Source organism: Selaginella moellendorffii, unplaced genomic scaffold (genome assembly GCF_000143415.4).
Source record: "Selaginella moellendorffii unplaced genomic scaffold, v1.0 SELMOscaffold_118, whole genome shotgun sequence".
Taxonomy (NCBI): domain Eukaryota; kingdom Viridiplantae; phylum Streptophyta; class Lycopodiopsida; order Selaginellales; family Selaginellaceae; genus Selaginella; species Selaginella moellendorffii.
Window position 1 is genome coordinate 390,875 of NW_003314379.1, and position 21,159 is coordinate 412,033.

Here is a 21,159-nt window from a genome sequence, read left to right on the forward strand (position 1 = left end):
TTAATTACTTATTCATTACTTTTAAAAACATTTGTTTAAGCACAGCCAAGGTTCCCACCTGGTGAAACACCCAACTGTGAGCAAAAGTCCTTGTAATAATTGATGCGGTTCTGTGCGGGTTGTGTCTCACTGCCCTTGCCACACTCCTGACCTCCATTGATGGCTCGAATTGTAGCTCCAAATCCTTGGTTCTGTGTTATTGCGGTGTGGCAATTCGAATTTTGCATCCAAAACCACACTGATGACCTCCACGAAAGGACGCCATTCTGAGCAACCTGGTCTGGATTTTGGATGAGGTTCATGTTGAAAGCCTTTCCAGCAGCATCATAATTGTAATTCCTGTATATATATACACTTTAAATATTGAATATAACATTTTCAGCTTACCAGGTGAGCTGCAAAGGTCCTCTTCCATAGTAAGCCTTTGTACCTGCAGGACATGGGATCCCACGACTAGTGTCACAATAGACGTTGTTTCGGTTGATCTCTCGAATGTATTGCAGTGCTACAATCAAAGACATTAGTGAGATTAATGGATAAATACTATGCGAGTTTACTTCCAGTCTCCTGCTTCACATTTGCAAAGTAGGCAGCCAGTTCCCTCTTTTGAACATCAAGACTCCTCGAGCTTTCAAACGTGGGATAGTATTTTGTTGCTGCAATGAAATCGTTGTATGTGTAGAAAGGATTTGCGATGTTGGATGGGAAGAACTTCCTAAACACAGACACAGTTAGGGAGATGCTAGTGTAGAGAACGGAGATAATCCTAAAAGGCATAGCATAAACATTATCATGACTAATGCCATGGATGAGAACTCGTGGTTGTGCAATGAAATTTTGGGGCTGTTTTTATAGCCTTGAGGAGTGAGATTGCGATTTATATTGACTTCATAGTCTTGAAATGCCTTGTAGATATTAACTTCTCCCCTTGGTCGAAGCACGCTAAGAAGATCTCTTTGTGTTTGCTGTAATACAGGTGACCAAACTTTGAAGGCATCTATTTTATTATTCAATCATGTGCACTTAATATCATAAGCTTTTGCCCTAGTGAATTCAAAGGAATGGAGGGAAATATTTTATTTGGCTAGGGTTTAGTTCTGCGAAGAGGAAGCGTCCTACACACAGCTCGGCGGTGTTCCATGCGGTAATCTCAGCAATGCTCCGGGGCTGTGAGAGCTTGATTCGGCTTGTTGGGAAGCGGCAGCGCAATGTGTCACTCCCGGCTCGGGTGAGTGATCGAGCTTCTATTTCTTGGGTGGATCTGTGATCGTTTTCCTGCAGGAAGAGTTGGAGTGCGGTGATGTTTCGCTGGAAATAAAAGGAGGCCTGAGCTTAGCTTGTTGTGACTGGGTGGAATGCCCTGTGTGTGGGAAGCAAATACGCGGGAATGAACTTCTCGTCAACTGCCATCTTGGTTTGGATTTTGCCCTGTTTTGATTCAAGCACGCTGATCGATGGTTTCTCTTGTCCAGATACTTGCCTGCAAAAGCCGAGAATAATATCTTGCCTATCATTCTTACTTATAAAATGGGTAAAGTTGTAAGATATCTAAACAATTTTGGTATCTAAAAAGCATTGCTGATATTACCACATGAGACATGTGAGGGAGAGAGGTCGGCGCAGACCTAAACCCTAGCCAAGTCTACTCACATTCTTCTCGTTCGTTTTGAACGGAAACTCTAAGTACTTGCTTTGTTGCCACCATCGGTTCCATCCCACTCTCGAAGCTGGTCGAGGTATCCAGTGTGATAAATTAACCTGCGGGGGATTGTCGTTAAAACAACGACTTAAAATAGCTAAGCAAAATACTGTCTCAGTATGATATTATCGGGGAGTCTTGATGTTCAAAAGAGGGAACTGGCTGCCTACTTTGCAAATGTGAAGAAGGAAACTGGAAGTAAACTCACATAGCATTTATCCATTAATCTCATACTACGGAAGAGGAACTTTGCAGCTCACCTGGTAAGTTGGAAATGTTATATTCAAAATTTAAAGAGTATATATATACAGGAATTACAATTACGATGCTTCTGGAAAGGCTTTCAACATGAACCTCCTCCAAAATCTAGACTAGGTTGCTCAGAATGGCGTCCTTTCGTGGAGGTCATCAGTGTGGTTTTGGATGCAAAATTCAAATTGCCACACCGCAATAACATAGAACCAAGGATTTGGAGCTACAATTTGAGCCATCAATGGAGGTCAGGAGTGTAGCAAGGGCAGTGAGACACACGCACAGAACCGTATCTGCTTAAACAAATGTTTTTAAAAGTAATTATTAATCAACTAATTAGCTCAACCTTGTTCCTTGGTCAAGTTTCCCTGCTAGAACATGAAGGACAAGAAGACTTAGCGAGAGAGGGGGATAGAGCATGTATACCAAGGTGTGGCTATAAAGAGACTTATTTGGAGATCATCTTCGAGTTTTAAGACAACGATCACATCGTTTCTGCAGCTCTAGAAACGATCAGTGACATCAAGTCGACATTCTCCTCACTCAACAGTTGATTATCATGGAGTTTTTGTCAGTTGCGGCAGTTCTAGTGATTGCTGAGTTATTTGCTCCAGGCTTGGGTTTCCAGTGTCCAAAAGCCATGTTCTGGTTCGGGGATTCTATTGTCGATACAGGGAATGTTCAAGCAGCAGCTCCGTTTATTAGTGCCACACAGTATAAGCCTTATGGCATGACTTTCTTCAGTAAGCCATCGAAGAGATACTCTGATGGTCGCGTGGTTGTCGACTTCTTTGGTAATTGTGTGTGTTGATTAACAGCGTTTGATGTTATTCGTGTATGTTTTTGCAGCAGAGGCTTTTGAGTATGATAGATTCCTGGATCCCATTTTGCAAAGTATTAACTCGAATTATGCCAATGGGGTGAATTTTGCAGTCTCTGGAGCAACTGCTTTGAACACCAGCCTTGAAGTCCCACTGTAACTTGTGGTTCAGATTGACCAGTTCAAGCAGGATGCTTACGACAGCAGACATGGTAAAGGTAATGATTCTTCTCAGACTTTGCAAAGGTAGTGTCATTCATGGATTCCTCTGTAGGGATGCAAAAGCTAGTTCCTTATTATCATCATCTAAAGACTTATGCGGTTGTCATAAGTAGTAATGCCCTTCTCAATTCCTACTTGCTGGAGCATAGAAGCCCTGAGAATGTAACAGTTGAGGCTGTTCCATACGTTGTGAGAGCCATCTTTCACGCATTATAAATACGCAAATTCCATGTTCCAAATGTATAATAAGGATAGTGGGTAGGTTAGGTATGGCTGACCAATTTGATGCATAGACTAGCTCCTGCTTGCATGCATGTTTTTGTTCTGTATCTGGCTTAAGTTTAAATCTAAGTTCCATACTATACTAGTTGGTGAAGTACTCATATCCTTGCATTAGACCACTGGTATGCTGAAATAGTGCTAAATTTCGTTTGGCTCCGTTTATGTGCTGATTCTAGCATTAGGATGCTAAATGTTTTAGAACTATTTTAAGTCACTTCGTGCTTTTATCCCTTCGCTCCTTGGGTTATACGCTCAAGAGTCACTCTGTGTTCCAGTTCTTTCACTCCTTACCTTCATATTTAGGAGTTTGGCTTCATTCTTTCATTCAATGGCCTAAGGCTTTGAAACTTAGGTTTTACTCCATTATCCTTGGACACGTGATATATGACATGTGGCATATAAAAGGTTTAAATTCTGCTTTGTGGTTATTTTATAGTAAATCACAATAGGATAAAGGGTGAAAACCATATGCATTACAACTTTATTGTTGCTTCTATACTTATACTGGATCTTAACAGACATTTCCTACAAGAACTCTTGCCAATGAGTAAGGTGGCCTTGAAGGTCCTTTTAATGATTGAAATGTTGGAGAGACTGATAGTTTGAATCCACAATAATTGTTATATTGATAAATGTAGAATTAATATAAATAAAAAACTGTGCTGAATATTTAGTAGTTTTTAAAACTTTTCACTATTTTAATGGAAGTCTAATTCATACAAATAATGTTGCCATTCCTTCACAACAACAATCACAACATATAACTCCTTATCTTAACTAGGTCAATTCCATTGTATAATATCAAATTTGTGGAACAATACACACATTATTGCTTATCATTATTTATAGATTCCACTATAGTCATTTTAGCATTTGTTAACCCTTTCAGAACAATCTTTGCTTTGATGTTCAGCTTTGTGGTAATGAAAACAATTGCCTTTTACCTTGTTCGTTTCTCCCTGGTTCAAATGAAATTTCTTAGCCTCATTGACATCTTTATACTTTGAGCCATGACATAGCAATTGCTATTTCTTCCCTGAATATGAAACATTGGCAGGCTGATCATCACGTTGATTACCCCATAGACCATCCTGTTGACCAAAGTTGATTAACGGTTTTGGCAAAAAGATTTAAGCCTTAATAATAGCATTAGTAAACGTGTTTAGAAAATCCTTCTTGACTTTCTAGTGCACATCCATTGAGTTCAAACCTTTAATAAAACATTGCACCTTTAACAGTTCATTAGAAGTACCTATGAGATTAAAGCAAAGATCATGGAAGTGATATGCATCCAAAAATAAAGTGTTTTGCCTGATCTTCAATAGCTAGTTTACGAGATCAACCTCTTTAAATTTCTTGACAAATGAAGCATAGAAAATCTTTTTCAAATCACTTTAAGAAGTTTGCTTAGAATTAGCTTTGATGTAGTTCTTCCACCACAAAAAAGCATGGCCTGTCAGTTTTGTCATAAAAAAAAAAAAAATCTTCACTTTATCCTCACAAGGATTGTGAGACTATAAATTTTCCCACAATTTCAACCAAAAATCAACTTCTTAGAACCAATGGTAATCATGGATATGATACTGATTCAACTTTTGAAGGTCCATATGAAATAAGAAATCCTTAGCCTCCTTAATGACATTCGGAAACTCAATAATTTAGTGACTATACTACACTATCAAGAGTTTTTTCTTCATCGTCATGATTGTCATCACTAATGCCATACTCCTTATCAAGATTTTATATTCCACTCATTTGCCATCCCCAAAAAAACATGTTACTCCAATATTAATGAAATGAATGAGGAGTGAACCCTAGGCCAACCTCCCAAACCTTAATGTGTTATAGCCTTAAAGCCATGAAATATTTTTGGAATATTCCTGTGGTTTATGTCATATGTTCTGGCAGATTGTAAATGTTGCCCTCGGGGATTGGATCAGCCTCTGAGTAGGTACCAACAGTAAACATAAACCTGTTGGTAACCAATTTGCTATATGCTCTAAAAATATAATCCTTATATAGTGAATATTCCATTATCAATCTGTACATACCAAAGTTACCATCAGATTTGAGCTTGCTGTTGCCCACAGATGTCCAAATACTCTCATCTGTTCATTCGAGGCTCCAATCACCTGGGAGAGCAGAGCAAGGACAATGAATACACAGGCAAACCTTGAGCTCCCTAGCACTAAATTTTGATCCCAAGAGTGAAGAGACAGCACTTTCGTTGCCAGAGCCATACTCATACAATGCCGAAGCAATCTGACGGGTCGAAAATAACAAACACAACTTAGAGCACAAGCACAAACTAAATCAGCATTGATTACTGAGACTATCGTTTGGTGAATCCCCTCTGTAGAACCGATCGTTTATGCTCTGATGAGAATCAGAGCGAGGTCACTTTGACAACATTTCTCACCGTTGATCCAAATATGAGAGTAATTGTTTGGCCTCTGCAATAAAGAGCTTCGAACCAGTGACCAAAGGACCAGAAAATCATGTGGACTAAACACAAAAGTAAGGAAAATATAAGTTCAAAAATCGCCGCCAGCCCACGTACCTTGTCCACCAAGAGCTTCATGATGTGATCTCCAAATCTGTTTACTTGAAGACACAGCAAAAATTCCAACGCGTTTAAGCTCACCTGCACATTATTGATTACTTAGTGTTGGGTTTTTCTGTTAAGAGAGCTTACCGCAAATGTATCCCTTTCAGCTCTTTCGCGGTCTCCCCATATACGGGTGTCAAATATGCGTAGCACGTTTTCAGCTGGACCACCCTCTAGATGACAAAGCTCTAAATGCCACCAGTTATGACTATGCCTGCAAGAGAAAAAACAGAAACCAGAAGTGAGTTCGTATCACATCTATTTGAAAGAAGATCTTCTCAATCATTAGATTCCAATGGAAACATTCAGCCCTTCATCTTCCAATCTAAAGCAGATTCCTTGGAACACAATCCTTCCTTTAAGGTGAGCGATGTTCCACGAGGCATAGCGCTACAAGTGAGTCATTCTATCTCAACCATTGCCTTGTGGACGTTCTCACCAAGTCTGGAGGCCGAGGAGCTCATGCATAGCATGCCAGGTCCAGCTCCCTGGCATCCGAGAGAATAAGAAACCAGGCCACCTGTTGCTCGGACAAGCAATATCCCGGACCCTTGGCTTCGACCAGTTTTGCCCTCCTTGGTCTTCTGCAAGAAGCATATGAATCACTGACAATCCCGTAATTGTGTGGAGGTCTTCATTCTCCCAGTTAACCCTCCCAGAGTACTTCCACGACGAGTTGCCTAGCTCCACCATCGCATATGGCTTGAAAAGGAGATTCAATAAGCGAGCTTCGGACTGGATAGAAAGAAATCCATGCACAAGTCCAATGGTGCAGTCTCTGCAAAATAACACAAAACAAGGTTTTTTCAACACAAAGAGCCTCTTGCAACGCGCAAACAAGAAGAGCAGAAGAAGCCCACAAGAAAATGAAACAAGAACCTGAAGTGTGTCTGGAAGACATCTGAAACGAGTGTATGCTGGACATTTTTCGTCAGAGCAAAATCCAAACCAAGATGGCAGTTGACGAGAAGTTCATTCCCGCGTATTTGCTTCCCACACACAGGGAAGTCACAACAAGCTAAGCTGTTGGACATCACAGCACTGCAAGAAAACGATTACAAGCTCGATCACTCACCTGGGCTGGCGGAGCGTCCTGGCGCTTCCCTACAACCCGAATCAAGCTCTCGCGGCCCTGGAGCATTGTAATGCCGCCTTAACGGACAGGCCGCTTCCTCCTCGCCCTGTGTGTGGGATAAGACCTCAACCGTACGCACACAGAAATATTTCCCAGTAAAAACATTTCATAGAGAACTTTTCATCTGCAAACACGACATCCTAGTAGATAACTTATTCATCCGCTAGTAGCTCATCTAAGCTCGAAGAATCTGAAGGGCGAAGCTTATGGGATTGACGCTGGATGCTTGCTTCGATCCTTGCGTGCATCGAAGGCGCTCACCGATTTGCAAGGAGATAGAGCTTGGGACCCAGAGCCCTGCACTCGAATCCTCCCGTGTTGGGCTCATCCCGAGCAAGTACCGGCAATGCGCATTCTGCTATCACATATCCCCACTTTGGGCATCTTGACGAGGCGATCAAGGTTTTCCACTATTACGGGTTCTTTGCGAAGAAAATCGCGTTGCTGATGCGAGGAAAGCCAGGACGTGGTGACCTGGACGACAATAGTGAGCATATATGCCCCGATTGGGCGTCATGACGAGGCAAATGCCGCAACGAGCTCTTCGGGCTTGGCTCGGGCCGAGACATGCATCACGCCAGCCAAATCTTCTTTGGGATGCCCCAGTGCGATGATGGTTTAGTCTCTACGTGTTCTCCCAACGGACTCCATGCCCACAATGGGGATATGGAGCAAGCAACTGCATTGTTCGATAGGATACTCATCAAGGATGACAGAGTCGCGGGGGATGTTCTTTAAGGTGCATGGAATCCCTCGTGATTCATCTCTTTGGAACTCGCATTTCCTGATCCTCTGCCGAGAGGATCTTTAAGATGACGGTGGAGGCCGAGTGGTGATTCTATCACCTCGTGGTCCTGATCGAAGAGCTCTTGAGACGGTGACACTGAGGACTTGGAACTGGCTGTGTGTAGCGCGCAATGGATTCTTCGCAGTCCACAGCGGGATGGAATGGCCATCTCGGTCCCGGCACTACTCGGAGTAGCCATCTGGGATCGATCATTCATCGTCTTGGAGACCTTGCAAAGTTCCACTGGAACATTAGCGTCTGAGAGAATAAGAAACCAGGCCACCTGTTGCTGAGACAAGTGATCCCCTGGACCCTTGACTTCTGCCAGCTTTGCCTCTTCCTCCTTCCACAGCAGAAGATCAGGCATTCCAGCCGTCCAGTTACTATGGTCTTCTGCAAGAAGCTTGCAAATCGCCGACAATCTGGACCTCCGATACAGACCGTTACTGGTTGAAGGTCTTCAAGCGAGTACTTCTCCCAGTTTACCCCACTACATGATGTCCCGTAGTGCTCTGCCCAAGTCTCAGCCACGAGTTGCCTAGCTCCGCCATCGCGTATGGCTTGAAGAAGAGATTCAATAAGCGAGCTTTGGACTGGATAGAAAGAATCCGTGCACCAGTCCAATGGTGCAGTCTGCAAACAAGAACTGTAGAGCAACCACGAGAAAATGAAACAAGAACCTGAAAAGGTGTCTGGAAGACATCTGGATTGTCTGAAAAGATAACATCCCACATGAGTAGCCCGAATAATGTCAGCCATATGCCACTTTCTGAATGGACTCCTTTCCAGCCACTTCCATCTTCTCCAGCATAGTATTGAAGTGCCATGTCCTTGAAGAGGTGTGGAAACTCCTCTTCACTAGAAATCTATTGTTAGTAAGAAAACAAAAGAGAAAAGAGCCTGATCTCCAAGGGCTAAGAAGAAGCACAAATAAAAGAATGTTGTGTATTGATAAGAAAAATGATGGAATGGAAATAAAGATCCACAATTTGGATTCCCCTTTTGAAAGGTTAGTGGTTCTAATTGCTAACATATATTATATGTTGTGCATGATTTAATCTATAGCTCCAATACAGCCTTGGGTTCAAGGTTAAAGTCCCCTGAACCTGGGTTTTTGGTTGATACATTCTGCTCCCCTAACAGAACTAAATATTGTCTTTAGTGTGAACATAGTCAATCTCCATTGCTTGTTGCTGCTGTTGCTCAAATCAATGGAGGCGATGTTTTTGCTGTGGGAGTGTAAGCTCATGGTTAGGGACACTGTCTGGTGGATCTGTCCCATCTTCCTGGAGGTCGGCTATCTCAGCGAGGAGGGCAGTATAATCATCCTCGAGCTTCCAGTAGCAGGTGTTGAGCTCTTTGTATTTGAATTTGTAGGTGAATTTGTGAGCTGCTGATGGGGTTGATGGCTACTTGGAGACGATCTTCCTGATGTCCCGGAGGTCAATGCAGATCTGCTTCATCTCTTCAAGCTGAGTATCCAGCTGGTGGTTTAAATGCTCATAGAACTCCTTCTTGATCGCTCCCCGGGTGTATATGAAGGAGTCTTGCTTGAGAAGATGCTGTTGGTGTTGGGAAGTGGTTTGCTTGCTTGCGGTGCATGTGTTGATCGAGGGCTTCAAACAACTTGCAATTTCCAGATTTATTATTTGTTTTTATTCAGTAGTTAATTACTTATTCATTACTTTTAAAAACATTTGTTTAAGCACAGCCAAGGTTCCCACCTGGTGAAACACCCAACTGTGAGCAAAAGTCCTTGTAATAATTGATGCGGTTCTGTGCGGGTTGTGTCTCACTGCCCTTGCCACACTCCTGACCTCCATTGATGGCTCGAATTGTAGCTCCAAATCCTTGGTTCTGTGTTATTGCAGTGTGGCAATTCGAATTTTGCATCCAAAACCACACTGATGACCTCCACGAAAGGACGCCATTCTGAGCAACCTGGTCTGGATTTTGGAGGAGGTTCATGTTGAAAGCCTTTCCAGCAGCATCGTAATTGTAATTCCTGTATATATACACTTTAAATATTGAATATAACATTTTCAGCTTACCAAGTGAGCTGCAAAGGTCCTCTTCCATAGTAAGCCTTTGTACCTGCAGGACATGGGATTCCACGACTAGTGTCACAATAGACGTTGTTTCGGTTGATCTCTCGAATGTATTGCAGTGCTACAATCAAAGACATTAGTGAGATTAATGGATAAATACTAAGCGAGTTTACTTCCAGTCTCCTGCTTCACATTTGCAAAGTAGGCAGCCAGTTCCCTCTTTTGAACATCAAGACTCCCCGAGCTTCCAAACGTGGGATAGTATTTTGTTGCCGCAATGAAATTGTTGTATGTGTAGAAAGGATTCGCGATGTTGGATGGGAAGAACTTCCTAAACACAGACACAGTTATAATACTAGAGGGAGATGCCAGTGTAGAGAACGGAGAAAATCCTAGGAGGCATAGCATAAACATTATCATGACTAATGCCATGGATGAGAACTCGTGGTTGTGCAATGAAATTTTGGGGCTGTTTTTATAGCCTTGAGGAGTGGGATTGCGATTTATATTGACTTCATAGTCTTGAAGTGCCGTGTACATATTAACTTCTCCCCTTGGTCGAAGCACGCTAAGAAGATCTCTTTGTGTTTGCTTGTAATACAGGTGACCAAACTTTGAAGGCATCTATTTTATAATTCAATCATGTGCACTTAATCATAAGCTTTTGCCCTAGTGAATTCAAAGGAATGGAGGGAAATATTTTATTTGGCTAGGGTTTAGGTCTGCGAAGAGGAAGCGTCCTACACACAGCTCGGCGGTGTTCCATGCGGTAATCTCAGCAATGCTCCGGGGCTGTGAGAGCTTGATTCTGGGAAGCGGCAGCGCAATGTGTCACTCCCGGCTCGGGTGAGTGATCGAGCTTCTATTTCTTGGGTGGATCTGTGATCGTTTTCCTGCAGGAAGAGTTGGAGTGCGGTGATGTTTCGCTGGAAATAAAAGGAGGCCTGAGCTTAGCTTGTTGTGACTGGGTGGAATGCCCTGTGTGTGGGAAGCAAATACGCGGGAATGAACTTCTCGTCAACTGCCATCTTGGTTTGGATTTTGCTCTGTTTTGATTCGATGGTTTCTCTTGTCCAGATACTTGCCTGCAAAGTGGGAAGAAAAAGAAGAACAGTGTCCAGCATACACTCTTTCACTTCAACTTGTCGAAAAAGATAGAGTACGAGGAAAGCGGAAACTGCGTACTGGAAATCCAGCAGTCTCCTCCGCTCGAGACTGGGGTCGACTGTAACCCGGCGGCAGGGTCTCCGAAACCGGAAGTGTCTTCTACTCTTGAAAGCTTTGAGGAGCCCGACGTGGCCAACGGCGTCCTTCCGGCAGAGCTCAACAGTGAAACTAGAGATCTTTACAATGGCTGCCTGGAGGCAAGGATTGCTGGCCGCAAGTACCACAGAGACGTCGAGTGCCAAGCTGGGATGCGAGTTCACCTGGTAAGGGAACCAGAAAATCCCATGGATACATACGCTGTGAAGGTAAACTTGACTGAATGGACGTGTTTCATGGCTGACAGCAACATTGCGCCAGGTGGTTACAGCGGATGGGCTTTCGCTGGGACATATTCCAAAAGAGCTTTCGCGTTATTTGTCTCCTCTCATGGACAAAGCCGTGGTAGATGTTCAGGTAATTAATCTCTGGGGCGTTTTTCAATTGTTCACAAAGCTTTCAGGGATATGTCTCTGAGAGTACATCGGAAGCTGCACGCCTCAAGCTTGATTTCCGTGAGATCCAGAGTCGGACTATTGGAAGTCTCTCAGAAGAAAAAGTGCTGGCTGTCAAATGGAGCCGTCTGATGGATGCAGCTGACAAGGGACAAGACCACGGCTGTCGATACCAACAGAATTTTCTCTACATGCTCCAAGTTGTATTGGAACAGGATCTCCATCTCTTTACTCCAGACGAGATCGAACTTCTCGAGGCATTTCGTTCAATCTCGTCTGATGGACAGCGCCTTTTGCTAAGATTGGCTCAACGCCGTCGACGCCGTCGCACAAACTGTGACTCAAGGGAGACAGTGGTTTTGCAGGGCCATGGTTCCGTCTTCAGAACATCTTCTATGAAGATATTGGTGACACAAATTCTGCAGTCCATGAGTTAGTCGGTACTCAGTTTCTTTCATCGTGTACTTCATAATATGTTTGCTCCCTTGTAACAGAGAGACGCTACTTAGTTTTCGACGCGGACGTCAATTCGTCTGAGTTGCTTGAACATCTGACTGTACAATAGCTCAAAGATTTGGCAGTGAACAGCAAAATCATGGTAGTTACTTCTAAGACTTTCTTCCTTGTTTTTATTTCTGTTCCTGCTTACAGATCAAAAGTGCTACGCTAAGTTTGAAAAAGATTCAGCTTATTACAGTAATTCGAGATGCATTGATTTCGCTGCATTTGTAAGTAGCAAGTGATCATTGGTTCGTTATACAAGCGTGAAATACTTGGCGGCAGTAATCTAACGGCTTTAATTCGTGAAGCAACCGGGCCATGCATTCGAATAGCCGAAACAGTTGAATTTCTGCTTTGGCGTTTACAGGTCAGTGACATCCTCTCCAAAGTGTTACACTGCTGATGCTGAGCAATTTATCTATTTATTTATTTATTTATTTATTCAGAGGCTGTTCTTTCTAAACGGTGAGCAGGAGTTCGATGTTTTTCTTCTTGTGGATATTGGAAGGATCAAGTATCCAAGCTATAGGTGCGCTAGAACAATGCCAGTCTTTGCTTCTCGAGAGGACTTTCTGGCGTATGAGCAGGTCCGTTCCTACTTTGTTATAAAATTTGTCTGACCGTCAAGTTTTCAGGCATTGCAATTGGCTCAGGTGGTTGACATGTCCCTGGAAGCTGGTAATTCTGAGGCTCTAAACTCCTCTTTTCGAAAAGCAAGGACTACTCTCGAATTGATCAATGCGCACACCGAGATCAAGCATCCATTTTTAGCACGATTTTCGGCTGCATGGGTGTATGCAACAATCTGTACTGTGGCTGCATCGTTTCTGGAGAAAGAACGCAGGTACGCTCTTTCACCAATGGCGGACAATGCTTTTGAACGAAAGCTGGCTCTTGACCAGATACGCTGAAGCTGTAAACCTCTTCAAGCAGCTCCTTAGCATGCAGTATTGTCCTGGACGGAGAGGATACTGACTCTCCGGCTATCTATTGACTTGGAGCACTTACAGCGTTTAGAAGAGAGCCTGCTCGTTGCAGAAAACGGATTAAACGATTTCAACGTCCGAGGAGGGGATCGTATCGCTTTGCAACGGAGGTTCTCCGACTAGGAAAACCTCCTAGAAGGTGGAAAGTACCTCCATATGCAGCGCTTTTAAAGACAAAACACAAGGTGGTACGTACTGTGTCTTCCAGATATTTGGCCTTCAGCTACAATTGTCTCTGAAGGTGACGATTATGGGAATGCCGCTAAACAATGCCAATGGAATGAAGAGCAGATTTATGGCTACGATGGGCAACAATGCAGTGTGGAGGACCTGGCACTTCAATACTATGCCGGAGAAGATGGAGGCGGCTGGAAAGGAGTCCATTCAGAAAGTGGCATATGGCTGACATTGTTCGGGCTGCTCATGTGGGATGTTATCTTTTCAGACGTTCCAGATGTCTTCCAGACACCTTTTCAGGTTCTTGTTTCATTTTCTCGTGGTTGCTCTACAGTTCTTGTTTGCAGACTGCACCATTGGACTTGTGCACGGATTCATTCTATCCAGTCCGAAGCTCGCTTATTGAATCTCGTCTTCAAGCCATACGCGATGCCGGAGCTAGGCAACTCGTGGCTGAGACTTGGGCAGAGCACTACGGGACATCATGTAGCGGGGTAAACTGGGAGAAGTACTTGCTTGAAGACCTTCAAACGATAGCGGTCTGTATCGGAGATCCAGGATTGTCGGCGATTTGCAAGCTTCTTGCAGAAGACCACAGTAACTGGACGGCTGGAATGCCTGATCTTCTGCTGTGGAAGGAGAAAGAGGCAAAGCTGGCGGAAGTCAAGGGTCCAGGGGATCGCTTGTCCGAGCAACAGGTGGCCTGGTTTCTTATTCTCTCGGACGCTAATGTTCCAGTGGAACTTTGCAAGGTCTCCAAGACGATGAATGATCGATCCTAGATCGGCTACTCCGAGTAGTGCCGGCCCCGAGACGGCTGCGCAGGCCTCTGCAACTTGTTCCGCCTTGCTTGAAGTCGTAAGCAACTCCGCCCCATCCCGCTGTGGACTGCGAAGAATCCATTGCCGCTACACACAGCCAGTTCCAAGTCCTCAGTGTCACCGTCTCAAGAGCTCTTCGATCGGGACCGCGATGTGATAGAATCACCACTCGGCCTCCACCGTCATCTTAAAGATCCTCTCGGCGGAGGATCAGGAAATGCGAGTCCCAAAGAGATGAATCACGAGGGATTCCATGCACCTTAAAGAACATCCCCCGCGACTCTGTCATCCTTGATGAGTATCCTATCGAACAATGCAGTTGCTTGCTCCATATCCCCATTGTGGGCATGGAGTCCGTTGGGAGAACACGTAGAGACTAAACCATCATCGCACTGGGGCATCCCAAAGAAGATTTGGCTGGCGTGATACATGTCTCGGCCCGAGCTTGTTGCGGCATTTGTCTCATCATGATGCCCAATCGGAGCATATTTGCTCACTATTGTCGTCCAGGTCACCACGTCCTGGCTTTCCTCGCATCAGCAACGCGATTTTCTTTGCAAAGGACCCGTAATAGGATGTTCCGAGAGTGGAAAACCTTGATCGCCTCGTCAAGATGCCCAAAATGGGCATATGCGATAGCAGAATGTTCATTGCCGGTACTTGCTCGCCAGGATGAGCCCAACACGGGAGGATTCGAGTGCAGGGCTCTGGGTCCCAAGCTCTATCTCCTTGCAATTCGGTGAGCGTCTTCGATGCACGCAAGAATCGATGGAGCTTCGCAGCACCAATGCTGCGTTCTGCACCGCAGGAAACGAAATCTTTTCACAACCAGGTGATCTTGAGCTCGCCCGGTGGTGCCGGACAGACGCTTGTTTTCGCAGCCCAAGATCTTTCCTGGGAAGTGGCGACTGGATTGCCCCGGCGTCACTACTTTGTGCACCTATGGAACGACATGGCCGGATCATTGTGTTGGCAAGAACTTATGGAAGGACGACCGCTTCTTCCACCGATCACAAGTTTTTCTTCCGCGCTGTGAACTGCCAGAAGAACATCTGGGCAGTCTCGGCGAATTGCAAGGCTGTGACGTTGATCCGGCTTGGAACCAAGCATCCAGCGTCAATCCCATAAGCTTCGCCGTTCAGATTCTTCGAGCTTAGATGAGCTACTATTTAAAGATGAATAAGTTATCTACAAGGATGTCGTGTTTGCAGATGAAAAGTTCTATGAAATGGTTTTTTTCTGTGTGAGTACGGTTGAGATGTATTGGGAGGGCGAGGAGGAAGCGGCCGGTCCGCTAAGGCGGCATTACAATGCTCCAGGGCCGCGAGAGCTTGATTCGGGTTGTAGGGAAGCGGCAACGCAGTGTGTCACCCCAGGACGCTCCGCCAGCTCAGGTGAGTGATCGAGCTTGTAATCGTTTTCTTGCAGTGCTGTGATGTCAAACAGCTTAGCTTGTTGTGACTGCCTTGTGTGTGGGAAGCAAACGCGGGAATGAACTTCTTGTCAGTTGCCACCTTGGTTTGGAGTTTGCTCTGTTTTGATTCAAGCAGCTTGATCGATGGTTTGTCTTGTCCAGATACTTGCCTGCAAAGTGGGAAGAAAAACTCGTTCCAGATGTCTTCCAGACACACTTCAGGTTCTTGTTTCATTTTCTTGTGGGCTTCTTCTGGAATCTCGAGGGATTCCATGCATGTTAAAGATATCTGGCGATTCTCTCGTCCTTGATGAGTATCCTATCAAACAATGCAGTCCTTGCTCCATATCCCCATTGTGGGCATCGCGGCGTTGGTAGAACACGTAGAGACTAAACCGTCATCGCACTGGGGCATCCTAAAGAAGACTTGGCTGTCGTGATGCATGTCTCGCCCCCGAAGAGGCAGTGATCATCATAGCGACTACGGAATCACATAAGAGGCAAGCGACAAATTCCTCGCAGCCAGCGACGCCAAGGAAAAAGAAACGTTGGCTCGTCAAGATGCCCAACCGGGGCATATCCCTGCTCTGCGTATAAAGGGCTGCTTGGATCTGGAGTTAGGGCAAATAGAGCTGGGCTATGGCGACGACAATCATCCCCGGCCTGGACAGCGATGCCGCTTACCAGTGCCTCCTGCGAGTGTCCCTCTCATCTCATGGGCAGATGCGCAAGATGAGCCGAGCGTGGAGGGATCTCGTCTCCAGCGCCAAGTTCTACGATGATCGCGCTGCACAGGGGTTGGACGAGGAATGGCTTGTCGCCACGGTGATCCTCAGGCAAGAGGACGAGCTTTTGATCATGACGTTCAATCCCAGTAGCTCCAAGAAAGCGTGGATGGTTCTTCCTCCTCCACCGCGGGGCTTCTACGCCACTGGGGGATTCGATTGCAGGGCCCTCGGCAGCAAGCTCTATCTTCTCGGATTAGGCCAGGGGAAATCACTGAGCGTCTTCGATTCACACACGAATCGATGGAGCACCGCAGCGCCAATGCTGTGTCCTCGATTCTTCTATGCGTCCGCGGCTATGGAGGGTCAGCTCTACGTCGTTGGTGGCAACCGTGAGCGGCAGGAACAGGACGCTGAGACATACAATCCGCTGGAGGACCGATGGTATCCCCTCCCGCCATTGCCACCGCATGGGACCATGGCCTTTCGCAACGCTCTCGTCGTGGATGGTTACAAGATGGTTATCTTGCGCGCTGGTAATGGAGAGACGCTTGTTTTCTCAGCACAAGATCATTCCTGGGAAGTGGCGGACATGACTAGATTGCGCGGGTGCTGCTGTATTGTCCATGGCAACCGGATCTACGATGCCAACACGTTGCAGAGATATGACAGTGGCAACAACTCATGGGAGGCACTCCAGCTGACGAACGCTTCTTCCAGCGATAGCAAGTCTGTGTTCCGTGGTGTGAGCTGCCAGAAGAACATCTGGGCAGTCAAGGAGGATTGCAAGGTCGTGAAAGTGATCCAAGTTCCCAATGATGGCAGCCTGGAAGCCAAGGTGATGGCAGTTTATGAGCTCAATGTGCCTTTCAGCAATTTACATCTAATATTCGACCTCGAAGTTCTTCGAGCTTGATGGATCCTGGATTATCTACTAGCTAAAGAAAAGTTTTTTACATGGATCTCCATGTTTTAAAAAGATAGTTTTATTTCATTTAAGGCAGCATTACAGTGTGGCAGCTTGTAGGGAAGTAGTAGAGCAGTGTGTTCATGTCACTCCAAGATGCTGATGTGAGTTATTTTTTTGGTGAATTTTGTTTGTTGGAGTGTTTAAAAGGTAGCTTGTGAGCCCTGTCGGATGTGGGAATTGGGGATAGTCTAAAATTGAGTCGAGCTTACAAGTTTGAGCTCAATTCAATTCAAATCAATGCAAATAAATATAGTCAATTATAAGTTTTATAAAGAAATTTCATGTCAGAAAAATGTTATCCTTCATGAACTTAAATTTATGAAAATGGTTTGGAGAAATTTATATGTTTTGGTACTATTATAGAGAAAAAAAATTTATATAATAAAATACTGACTAAGTAATTTCTAGAATTAAAAGTTAGTCCAAACCCATATACATTCACAATATTCTAGTTAAAGAGAATCATTTTCAGCTAAAAAAATGGGAATATTGAAGTTCACTATAAACTTGAAAATTCGTTTTATATATTTTGACATCTCAATAATTTAACCTTTCAACATTTTGATATTCCAATATTTTGACATTTCAATAATTGACCACCACACATTAAACTAAAAATATAAATAATTTTATAGACTCATTCATTCATCCATTCTTTAGGGTTTTGCAGAGATAGAAAGCAAGGGAGACAAAAAATTTGTGAATAATTATAATATAAATAAATGTGAAAATATTAAATTTTTTTTACTACTAAGATTTCATATTACACTTTTGATCTTTATTACCCACCTAGGAATGTAAAGACCATTATCACTATTAATAAAAATACTTCTATTACTTTTGAAATAATAGTATGGTAGAAAAAAGAAGAAATGAATCTATTAAAAATAGCCTTATTTACCATTTTAAGGATATATATCTTCATCCGTATTTGACCTCATATAGTCATCGATTCCAATCTTAAATTTTTGAACACTATCCTTAATCATATAAAGATAATTTTATGACTCCTTTATTATTTAAGAGTTTCTATCATTCCCATGATCCCAATTATAGTCTACAATTACATTAACTACTTTGCTAAGTAAAATGTTTATATGGATCACATCATCAACTCTCTAAGGGAAACCTTTTTACTAATCCCAAAATCTTAAAGTCATTTTCTCATTAGCCCCTTTCTATTCACTATATTACTTATATATTCATATATAAACTAAAGTGGAGAGTCATGCCCTCTGGATATGTTACTTCTCGAGGATAGACCCATTTATCCTTACTTCAACTCTTGTTTGTCGAAATACCTTATCAATGCTTTAGTTACCTTGAACAAGTTTTATAGTTTTTGGTTCACTTAGTTGCTACACCGTTAATCTAGCTTACTGAACTATGTTTGCAACCACAAAATTATCTAAAGCACTCATATCAATAAAGATTTTAACAAAACTACCTCTGAGCTTCTCTCAAAGAGCTAGTAAATGTTGCAAATGACTCTCTAGCAAAGTTGCTTATGTAATGAGTAACTTTGAGCTAAAGATTGCATCACGTACCTTAGTTTGGATTTCACCTGATTTAATGACCACATTGACTTTGGCCTTTTTTGGGTAAGGATATTCTCTCAAAAATGTTATGCTTCACCACAATTGAAACATATGTTATTTCTTATGCTACTAGTAGACTTAGCCTTTTTATTAGTGGGTTTATTCGTTTTCACTTGAGTCCCCCACATACTTGCTCACTAGCTATTGGATTTGCATTTTTGAAACCTTAAGGACTCATTCTTAGAGAAACTCTTCTTGAATTTCCCTTTGCCATATATCCCCCTTGGTTTAGCTTCTTTGCTAAATGTGGACCCTGACCCCGTTATGTTCCTTTTTCACAAGTTATAATTGAAATGCAGCTTAATAGTTGTATCCAATACTTCCTTGTAGTTGGTCGAGTTCCAACGCATCACTTCGTCTTAAGCCTAATATGAAGGCATGGAATGCATCCATGTTGCTCATATATATGAAAGGGATCCTCTTCACCATGAATACATTCACATACTCTTGAATAGTTTTTGTCTACTTCAGCATACTCAACTCATCCTTTAGATGTAGAGTAGCATTTGGAGGAACATAAATTGCACGAATCCTCACTTTCATCATTTCCCAAGTGGGCTAGTCCTTTATTAGCCTTTGTTGTTCTCCACTAAGACTTAGTAAGCTCTATTTCGTTAAAGTGGGAATTGTCATTATCCCACTTGTAAAATAAGGTTTCCAAACCTTTATATAGTATATAAATATAACAAAATTCAACTGCATTGAGGCACATGCCATTTTATTTTAAACAAGGAAATGTCTACTCAATCACTTCTCACTGCTTCACCTCTCTCTTCTCCTTGTCATTGTCGTCCAATTTCTTTCCATCCTTTTAATATTGGCTCAGTTGCTCCGAGTCTAGGTGGAGCCCAAGTCCCCATTCAATCTTTACTTTCCCCTTATTAATAAAACAACTTCGTAGACTTCCAATAACATGCTGTAACACTTCTAGTATAATGCAAATCCTCTCAAAGAATTGTCTTTTAATATTAATACAATGGCATGGAACCCCATGCCATAATAAGTTACATTTTTAAATAAATACATGCCATCTCAGACTGTTATTTTTTGCCTCCAACGCCTATACAATAATCTTGGAATTTCATCACTCTCCACACTATCAGGATTTAAACCCAATAGTAATGCCATCTCTTCTCTAATACGTCCACGCTCATGTTCAGTGGTCGAAGAACCCATCCGGTTGAGCAGATTATGGAGATGCGGATAGTGCTTGGCTAGACAATATACATGCCATAAATGATGACTGGTGTCTGTCCGATCAAATGGCTTCTGATATACCGTTCCATCTGCCATTTGGTTGATTTCTGCAGCCACCTCCTGGACTAGCCGGTTCTCTATCACCATCGCTTCAAGCCGTTTTGCAAGGTCCCCCAGAACATACGGTTTCTTCTCCCTAGTTTCCATACTGCAAGAGATGGGGTGCACTGCATATGTGTGCGTGTTCGCTGCAGTTTTAATCGGCGAGTCATCGATGATGAGGATTTCACTTGACCTAGCAGTCCGGTTCATCACTACAGCCTCTGCCTTGACGAAGATGGGCTTGCTACCCCTCACATGGACCATAGTCAAGCAATCCTCCTGCGTTAGGAGAAAGTCAAATGGTAATATTACTCGCGTCTGATCGTGCATCATCTGTAGCAATATTAATGCATTGTGGCGCATCATGGATGTCCAAACTCCCAATTGCAAATTGAACCCGGCCCTCTGTTTTAAGTGTCGCATGGTCATTATTAGATCCCGCAGTTTCTCCCGTGTGATTAATGTGAATCTGTCTCTTTTGACCAACTTGCGACCGCAGGCTTTGGAGGGTGCAGTGACATTCGAGGACGAGCCACGCTCATGGGAGAAAAGGACACCGTTCAGATCAAAAACGATACAGTACTTTCGCCGTGACTCTGAAATGAAATGCGTTAGCATAAAAAATGGTACAAGTTAATTTTACCATCTACAATATTAGCGAATGGTGCTCCCGATGGTCGTTCAGAGGGTTTTGGTCGAGGAAACGTGAAGGGTGGAAATACTCTCCTCTGCAATGTGGGGTCAATCGCATCCGATGGCGTGTGGGCACATGCCATTTCAGCTGTAGACTCTGGTACAACTGGCTCAACAGTGGCATGGGGTGGTTCCGATGGCGTGTGATCACACGCCATTTCAGCTGGTGCCTCCGTTGGCAAAGTGGACATGACCGAACAGGCAGCAGGGGCGGTGTAGGGAGGTTCCAACGGCGCGTAGTCAGACGATTGGGCACACGTTGGAAATGAGGATACGACCGGCTCGGCGGCTGGGGCGGCCTCATGCGGGTCCAATGGCGCCTGGTCACCGTCAGTTGGATACGTGGACAAGATTGACTTAGTGGTATGGGCAGCATCAAGTGGAGCGTGGTCAACTTGCTTGGCGTTGATATGGATAGTAGCCTCCACCAGCTCTGATGACTCTTGCAGGCAAGTAGAGTCCAC

At 43.8% G+C, this 21,159-nt stretch overlaps 4 protein-coding genes and 1 pseudogene across 4 annotated transcripts; 3 read left to right on the plus strand and 2 right to left on the minus strand.

Annotated features, from left to right (window-relative positions):
- LOC9639428 (chitinase 4) lies at positions 1–777 on the minus strand. Its single transcript, XM_002991304.2, has 3 exons — positions 558–777; positions 388–505; positions 1–339 (listed from the first exon to the last, which is right to left on the minus strand). The coding sequence occupies exons 1-3, from the start codon at positions 775–777 to the stop codon at positions 36–38; spliced, it is 642 nt and encodes a 213-aa protein (XP_002991350.2). The 3' UTR covers positions 1–35.
- A 319-nt stretch (positions 778–1,096) lies between these two features.
- On the plus strand, positions 1,097–12,025 carry LOC112342755 (fanconi-associated nuclease 1 homolog). The gene is made up of 6 exons (XM_024665047.1): positions 1,097–1,210; positions 10,682–10,699; positions 10,753–10,885; positions 10,931–11,325; positions 11,378–11,473; positions 11,520–12,025. The coding sequence occupies exons 1-6, from the start codon at positions 1,157–1,159 to the stop codon at positions 11,946–11,948; spliced, it is 1,125 nt and encodes a 374-aa protein (XP_024520815.1). The 5' UTR covers positions 1,097–1,156; the 3' UTR covers positions 11,949–12,025.
- LOC9639468 (acidic endochitinase) lies at positions 9,446–10,308 on the minus strand. The gene is made up of 3 exons (XM_002991307.2): positions 10,027–10,308; positions 9,857–9,974; positions 9,446–9,810 (listed from the first exon to the last, which is right to left on the minus strand). The coding sequence occupies exons 1-3, from the start codon at positions 10,283–10,285 to the stop codon at positions 9,507–9,509; spliced, it is 681 nt and encodes a 226-aa protein (XP_002991353.2). The 5' UTR covers positions 10,286–10,308; the 3' UTR covers positions 9,446–9,506.
- A 2-nt stretch (positions 12,026–12,027) lies between the features above and the next one.
- Positions 12,028–15,236, plus strand: LOC9639469 (annotated as a pseudogene).
- A 739-nt stretch (positions 15,237–15,975) lies between these two features.
- On the plus strand, positions 15,976–17,051 carry LOC9639429 (F-box/kelch-repeat protein At1g55270). The gene has a single exon (XM_024665073.1). It carries the CDS (start codon positions 16,050–16,052, stop codon positions 17,049–17,051), a length of 1,002 nt encoding a protein of 333 aa, XP_024520841.1. The 5' UTR covers positions 15,976–16,049.
- Positions 17,052–21,159: the final 4,108 nt, after the last annotated feature.